The sequence below is a fragment of the Aedes aegypti genome, unplaced genomic scaffold (genome assembly GCF_002204515.2).
Source record: "Aedes aegypti strain LVP_AGWG unplaced genomic scaffold, AaegL5.0 Primary Assembly AGWG_AaegL5_hic_scaff_1950_PBJ_arrow, whole genome shotgun sequence".
Classification (NCBI taxonomy): domain Eukaryota; kingdom Metazoa; phylum Arthropoda; class Insecta; order Diptera; family Culicidae; genus Aedes; species Aedes aegypti.
In genome coordinates this window covers 18,924-26,917 of record NW_018735434.1, presented here as the reverse complement: position 1 = coordinate 26,917, position 7,994 = coordinate 18,924, and the positions used below count along the sequence as shown (strand labels likewise).

At 36.7% G+C, this 7,994-nt stretch overlaps 1 protein-coding gene across 1 annotated transcript; it reads left to right on the top strand.

The window, feature by feature from the left end:
- Positions 1 to 5,348: 5,348 nt before the first annotated feature.
- LOC110680876 lies at positions 5,349 to 6,555 on the top strand. The gene is made up of 2 exons (XM_021856666.1): positions 5,349 to 5,458; positions 5,876 to 6,555. Exons 1-2 carry the CDS (start codon positions 5,452 to 5,454, stop codon positions 6,454 to 6,456), a joined length of 588 nt encoding a protein of 195 aa, XP_021712358.1. The 5' UTR covers positions 5,349 to 5,451; the 3' UTR covers positions 6,457 to 6,555.
- Positions 6,556 to 7,994: the final 1,439 nt, after the last annotated feature.

Here is a 7,994-nt window from a genome sequence, read left to right as displayed (position 1 = left end):
GCTAAATCTGATTACCTGTGTATGAACTTGCAATCAACAACCTCGAGTAAAGTATTATGGAAAAAACTCAAAAAATTGAACGTTACTGGAAATAATGATAATTCAAAATCTAACTTTACTAATAATGAGATCAATGATTATTTTGGGGAAAATTTTACCCGGGATGCATCATTGTCTCCAATTCCTCCATCAAACATAGATGGATTCAATTTTTCACCCTGCACTGAAATGGAAGTGTCAGCAGCTATTTATTCGATATCCTCTGATGCGATTGGTTTGGATGGAATTCCTTTGCGGTTCGTAAAGATCATACTTCCTATGATTATCTGTCCATTAACATTTTTATTTAATCTATCGATCACAACTTCAAAGTTCCCACGTGCATGGAAATCTGCAAAAATTATTCCAATTCGAAAGAAACCCACAGGAGATAATCTAGATAACCTTCGCCCTATCAGTATCCTTTGCTCTTTATCTAAAGTACTTGAGAAGATTTTAAAAAATCAGATTCAGAACTACATTCAGCGGCATACTCTATTAAGTCGTTATCAGTCTGGATTTCGTTCTGCTCATAGTACAACTACTGCTCTTCTCAAGGTACATGATGATATTCATCAAGCTATTGATAAGAAAGGTATTGCGTTTTTGCTTCTGATCGATTTTTCAAAGGCATTTGACAGAGTTTCCCATGTCAAATTGTTACAAAAACTATCGCAAAATTTTGGTTTCAGTCGCAAAGCAGTTTATATGATCAAATCTTACCTTGACTGTCGCTCTCAGGTAGTGGAACTGAATGGAAATCGATCTAGCCCTGTCAGTATTTTATCAGGGGTACCTCAAGGATCCGTATTGGGGCCCCTCTTGTTTTCACTATTCATAAACGATCTTCCATCTATTTTGAAAACGTGTTTTGTTCATATGTTTGCTGATGACGTACAGCTATATTTCTTTTCAACTAATATGGATATAAGTAGTATGGCACATCTTATCAATGCTGATCTTAGGAATGTAGCCCTATGGTCCGCAAATAATTTGCTACCAATTAACGCATCTAAAACAAAAGCAATGTTTATCTGCAGGCGGCTCATACGCCCAATTCTGCCTGACCTGTTTATTAACGGTAACAAGATAGATTATGTAAACAAAACGACAAACTTGGGTATTATTTTTCAAAATAATCTGGAATGGGACTCTCAAGTGAATTTGCAGTGCGGAAGAATTTATGCAGGCTTAAGGCAGCTTAAACTAACAGCAGATATGCTACCAATCCCCATAAAAGTAAAACTTTTCAAATCGCTCATATTACCTCACCTGTCTTATGGATCTGAATTAATTTTAAATGCTTCTGCCGCTGCATACAATCGCTTGAGAATTGCTTTGAATAACTGCATTCGATGGGTTTTTCATTTATCAAGATACTCAAGTGTCACTCACTTACAACGTCGATTATTGGGATGCTCTTTTTATGACTTTTTTAAACTGCGTAGTTGTTTATCCTTATTCAGAATTATACATCATGGTCCTAAATATCTTGCTGACAAGCTACACATCTTTCGCAGCAATCGTATTCAACATTTTATTTTGCCTCAACATTATTCTTCGTACTATGGCAATACTTTCTTTGTTCGCGCACTTGTTACATGGAATCAGCTTCCATCTAGTATAAAATCAATACATTCAGCCGTAAGATTCCAGCGGGCGTGTGTGAGCTGGCTTAATGAGGGTAGGTAAATGGAATGGATGTTAAATAGCAAGAGGTCAATGAGTTTGTTTGTTTTTTTTTTAAGTTAAATTGAATTGAAAGTGTATTGGATTGTATTAGATTTCGAATAAGTGGTTCAGGCAACGAAAGTACCGATTGTAGAGCGTTATAAGGGTTACCCTTAATCTACAAGTATATGGATGAATAAATGAAATGAAATGAAAATGAAATGAAATGTCTGCCTCTGATTTTAATTTTCTAACTGAACAATTGAATCTAATGATTGATGCAATGTTCGAAACCACCACTATGACTGAAGCAGTTCAAGTAGGTATAAAATTTACAAATCAAATTGTACTTGGGTTACGTTTTTCTAATGGATCAAAATAATAATTTAAATATTTTAAATTGGAATGCTCGTTCTCTGAATGGTAAAGAGGACGAGCTGTTTAATTTTCTTACGGTTAATAACGTGCATATAGCAGTTATTACCGAAACGTATTTAAAAACTGGATCTAAACTCAAAAGAGATCCTAACTTTTTTGTTTATCGTAATGATCGACTTGATGGGGCATGTGGGGGAGTTGCAATCATCATTCATAAGCGTATAAAACATTAACTGTTTTCATCATTTGAAACTAAAGTTTTTGAAACTTTAGGTGTTTCTGTTGAAACACAGCTTGGTAAATATACTTTCATAGCTGCCTATTTGCCTTTTCAATGCTCTGGACAGCAAGTAATTTGCTCCTAACTGACTTACGTAAATTGACTCGCAATAAGTCAAATTTTTTTGTCATTGGTGACTTTAATGCCAAACATCGGTCATGGAATAATTCTCAAAGTAATTCCAACGGCAGAATTTTATTTGATGAGTGCTCTTCAGGATATTTCTCAATACAATACCCTGATAGCCCTACATGTTTTTCCGCTTCTAGAAATCCATCTACGATTGATTTGGTCTTAACCGACTCTAGTCATCTTTGTAGCCAATGAGTTACTCATGCTGATTTTGATTCTGATCATGTCCCTGTTACATTTCAAATATCCCATGAAGCGATTCTCAATCCTATCAGCTCTACTTTCAATTATTTACGAGCCGACTGGAATATATATAAAACGTATGTTGACTCTAATCTTGATGTTAACAATTCTTTAGAAACTAAACTTGATATTGACAATGCTCTTGAAACTTGAAGCCCGGAATTGCAATCCAAAATGTGAAGTAAAATTTCAATCCGTGATTATAGACGATGATCTTAAACTCTTGATCTGTCTTAAAAACGTGAGGAGAAGGCAATTTCAACGCACTCGCGATCCTGCTATGAAAATTATATGGCAGGATTTGCAGAAAGAAATCAAGAAACGTTTTGCTCAATTAAGAAACAATAAATTTGAAAATAAAATTTCTCAATTGGACCCTGGCTCTAAGCCCTTTTGGAAATTATCTAAAATCTTGAAAAACAATTTAAATTTAAGACTTACTAGTCCAATTGAAAATCAAGTTACTCAGGAGTTCGAAAATATTCTCAATCAAGAGAACGTTTTCGAAAATGCCTGGGAGACTGATTTGGAAGAAGTGAGAACTATTATTAAAAAATTCAAAAACATGAAAGCTATTGGCGATGATGGAATTTTCTACATCCTCATAAAGAAACTTCCAGAAAGTAGCTTATCATTTTTAGTTGATATATTTAACAAATGTTTTCGATTAGCATATTTTCCTGACAAATGGAAAAATGCTAAGGTTGTTCCAATTTAAAAACCAGACAAAAATCCTGCAGAAGCTTCTAGCTATCGTCCAATCAGTTTGCTTTCCTCCTTCAGTAAACTTTTTGAAAAGGTTATTTTGAACAGAATGATGGCCCACATCAACGAAAATTCAATTTTTGCCAATGAACAGTTCGGATTCCGCCATGGACATTCGACCACTCATCAACTTTTACGTGTAACAAATTTGATCCGTTCCAACAAATCTGAAGGCTATTCTACTGGTCTTGCTTTTCTAGACATAGAAAAAGCATTCGACAGTGTTTGGCATGAAGGTTTGATTGTAAAATTAAAAAACTTTAATTTTCCAACATTCATTGTTAGATTAATTCAAAGTTATCTGTCAAATCGTACACTTCAGGTTAATTATCAGAACTCCAGATCTGAAAGACTTCCTGTAAGAGCTGGTGTTCCTCAAGGCAGCATTTTGGGACCAATATTATACAATATTTTCACATCTGACTTACCTGAGTTACCTCAGGGATGTCAAAAATCTTTGTTTGCGGATGACACAGGCCTCTCCGCCAAAGGACGAAGCCTGCGTGTCATCTGTAGTCGATTGCAAAAAAGTTTGGATATTTTTTCTTCATACTTGCAAAAATGGAAGATTTCTCCTAATGCTTCCAAAACTCAACTAATAATATTCTCACATAAACCAAAAGCTCTTTATTTGAAACCTTCAAGTAGACAATGGGCGACCTCTGGCGATTTTTCTTTGTAAAAGTAAGTTTTCCCATAGTAAATCCCATACAAATTTTGAACGGCTGGCGCTAAAATATAGTTTCTCCGATCGAGCTCAAATTTTGCACAGTTGTTATGGGAGCTTAATGCAATCTAAAAAGTGGACTGGAGCGAGAATCTAAATGTTTCATATAACCGTGTCCCAGGCTAATGTATATGGATCAATTTTTGTTTTTTCTTCAAATGTTTTAATAATTCAGTAGAATTCTTATGATAAAATTTTTTACTGAATTGTGTTTTTAGTTTGAACTACTGAATGAGACTCTTTGAGCTTTAATTAATTTTTTTGAATGGTTTAAGTACGTGTTCAACACTCACGGAAATGTTCATAACGTTGTAAAAAAAATATCCGAGGTACAAGAAAGTTTGATTATGAACGAGATTATCACTCCATGGGTATAAGACTCGTTGAACCGTGTTTCGTCAAACAGTGGTCTTAAATGAAAATTCGAACGATTGGTTGCTATCAACGAATTACTAATAGATCAAATATTCTTTGAAATTGGTAGTGTTGTTTTTACAATTTACTCCAAAAAAATTCTAGGAATGGCTTTGTTTGGTATAATCAAATTAATATCAAGCAAAAAGTCAAGATATCTTAAAGCATTGGTACAAATTAAAAAAAAAAAAAAATGTTGCGAAGCACCTACTAAGGCTTCGCGGAGCATCAAGTGCTCCGCGGAGCACGATCTGAAAACCGCTGAAAGCAATAAAACAGTACTTTTCAGTGCTACTAAAACAGTGCTTTTCAGTGCTATTTTTTCTACTATTGATCCATTTACGATCCTTGATTGGACCCGTACCTTCGATTTTTCGTTGAACCCGTTTGCAAAAGCTAGCGGTGGAAATCCTTCTTGGACGCCGTCTTGAAAAAAAAAACCTCTCGAAGGTCACGTTTTCTTTCGTTTATTCACTAAGCATGATTGCAACAACAAACAAAAGGAAGGGTGAACCATTTTTCTTTGATCGCAGTACGCAGTCGAAAAGAAATGTCAGTTCGTATGGAGCTCACTGTAGGAAATTTCTTGACCATTTTTTGAGCAGAAATTTTTATTTTTCTTGAGAGGAACAGCATACCTAGCTTTAAATTTATGATCCAAGCAACAAAGCCACTAACTGATCAAGTAGTCTGTGTAACAAATATGTCAAAATCTCTACAAGTTCAATAGCCATTTATTTTTGATCTTTTTCCTATACTGGGTTAAACTTTTCTCGGATCATACCAACGAATCTTTTTCAAGATGTATAATAGTAGTTTACGGAACAAGTTGCAGAATGATGATTTTTACAGCACGAGTCGTAAATTTATCCTACGAGGCTTGCCGAGTAGGATAATTACGACGAGTGCTGTAAAAATCGAGTTCTGCAACGAGTTACGTACAACATTTTTTGCAATTTCGTAGAAGACCACTTGAGGGTATCAGAAATTATATCAGAATACATTCACCTTTATTTTACAATTTCTGAAAAAATGTTGGGTAATGATTCATTACGCAACTCAAAACAGTTGCGTAATGAGAAAGCGTTGCGTAATGAATCATTACAGCACTGGTTTCAGTTAGGTAATGACTATTCCCGCACTCCATACTTCAGTGCAGGAAAGTAGGCCGTTTCATGACAGATTGGCGTGATGAAAAACAGCCTATTACGATGAGAAATTGCAAAAAATTCTAAGTGAAGCTGCCAAGGGAATTTCTGTGAAACATTTAGAAGCGCTCGGGAAGCTCGCAAAAGTGCGTCCCTCGTCGTCGTCATCCACAAGCAAGGGTCACGGCCTAACCGATTTTAGCAAGAAGAAAGCTTGTAAAGAAAAAGTTTGCCGGCAACGGCCGCCCCAGCCACCCCTGGAAAAGAAGCCTGAATCTTACAGTGAAACATCCAAAACGTGGCACACCTGTCCGGAACCTGCAAAACCGAAGAAATTCTCCTGCGATGACATCCAACCACAGCGGGTCCCACGGAGATCGAAGCTTCAAGTCGCGACCAAAACTCCCTGCATGGAACCCCCACCTACCTTGCAAGCTCCCGATTGCTTCAAAGTGAAAACCCAGCTCTGCCCGCGAACTTCGATGCCCGGCTGCGGGAAAGCTAGAATTCCTCCCCGTTGCGAACCGAAAAAGGTGGCCCGAGATTGCATCAGAGCGAAGCCACCGTTTCCTTCGTTTTCGGAATGCTTCAAATTTCCGTTTCTGCCTCCACCCCGGTCAGAATGTACCTGCCTGACGGAAAAGAAAATTTGTCAGTGACATCGATGGGCGAATTGTGATGCTCTTTGTAAATGAAAAAATAGTGAAATATATGTTCATGAACTAAAATATAAAGATTTGATCGATCGAAATACCGTACATACATTTTTATTGATTGAGCTATCCAACAAATAATGTCCATGCATATTGGCTGTTAAGTGAGGGTGTTTTCTAATAGTTTCCTTTTCCTGTACTGATTTTTGCGCCAACCTTGTGTTTAAAAAGGATGCTAGTATTGCAGGGCTAGGAGCAAGTCACTTTTGAGTGACGTGGTCACTTTTTTTGACCTGGTCACTAAGAAGTCACTATTTACAACAAAAAGTCACTTGTCTCGTGATCTTATCTGCCGTGAATCGCAAGTCAATCCCATCTGCATTTTCGTCAAAATTGAGATGAGATCAGTTTTCAACATATCTTCCAAGCTGCATTAATGAGATAATATGAATTGTTCAGAAAAATAGAAAAAAAAACAGCAAGTCAAATTGTCCCATAATGAAAAGTAACCGCATATCAGTCCCACTACAGATTTCCGCACCGTGTAACACAAAAATGAACCGTGTTTTAATTATCTTTATATTTTTGTCGTAAATACAGTCATCTCTCCCTTACTCGATATTGAAGGGACCATCGAGTTAGGGAGGTATCGAGTTACAGAACACAAAATCAGTGCAACTGCGATCCAAGGGACCATCGAGTTAGCCATGAAAACCAACTTTTACTATGGTAGTTCAAATCCCAACAAAAGAAAAAAAAAAAGGTTCTCTAACTCGATATCGAGATACGGCATATCGAGTAAGGGAAAGTTAACTGTACAGGAATAGTAGTGCAAAGCAAATTGTGAAAGTTTCATTAAAATGTCGTAAATTTGAACATGTTCCAGGATTTTTGAATAATAGCACGGAGAACGAGTTTGGAAACTTCACAGTCCATTTTCTCAATGCCTACTTTTTAACAGATGGGACTGACTTGCGATTCACGGCTGTAATGATGATGAAATTTAAGGCTGGAGTAGCTTTTCAAACACAAACAGATATAGTTATTCGTTATTATGAAGACAAATAAAGTGTGATTTGGAAATCAATGTACTAAGAAAGATAGAGACTCCTGGCTAACTTTCTGGTAGAATTCAGATGGATATTCCGTAAACATTTTGAACTGAACATGTTGGCTGCGTGGGTACGTCAGGAGTTAATCATAAATATTTACTTCCTCACAGTGCGCATCGTACCTTCGTGCTGTGCGTACACAAATTCTCTCTGCTCTTGGATATTTTTTTTAACTACCTAAAGTAGGGGTTTTCAGCCTTTTTGACTTGCGGAGCACTTTTTGAAATAAAATTCTTGCGCGGAGCACCTGTTCTTCATCCGCACTCCGTTTGCAATCTAGGTTTTTATATGCTTAAATCGACCCTACAATTCAACTTTATATGCCCAATTTACGGCCCGCAGCTTGATTTTGAGTGGCTCACCAAGAGCTTGAAGATCTTCCTCATATCTGACCATTGCTGAATTTCCAAGACTGCCAACTGTTAAGGAAAA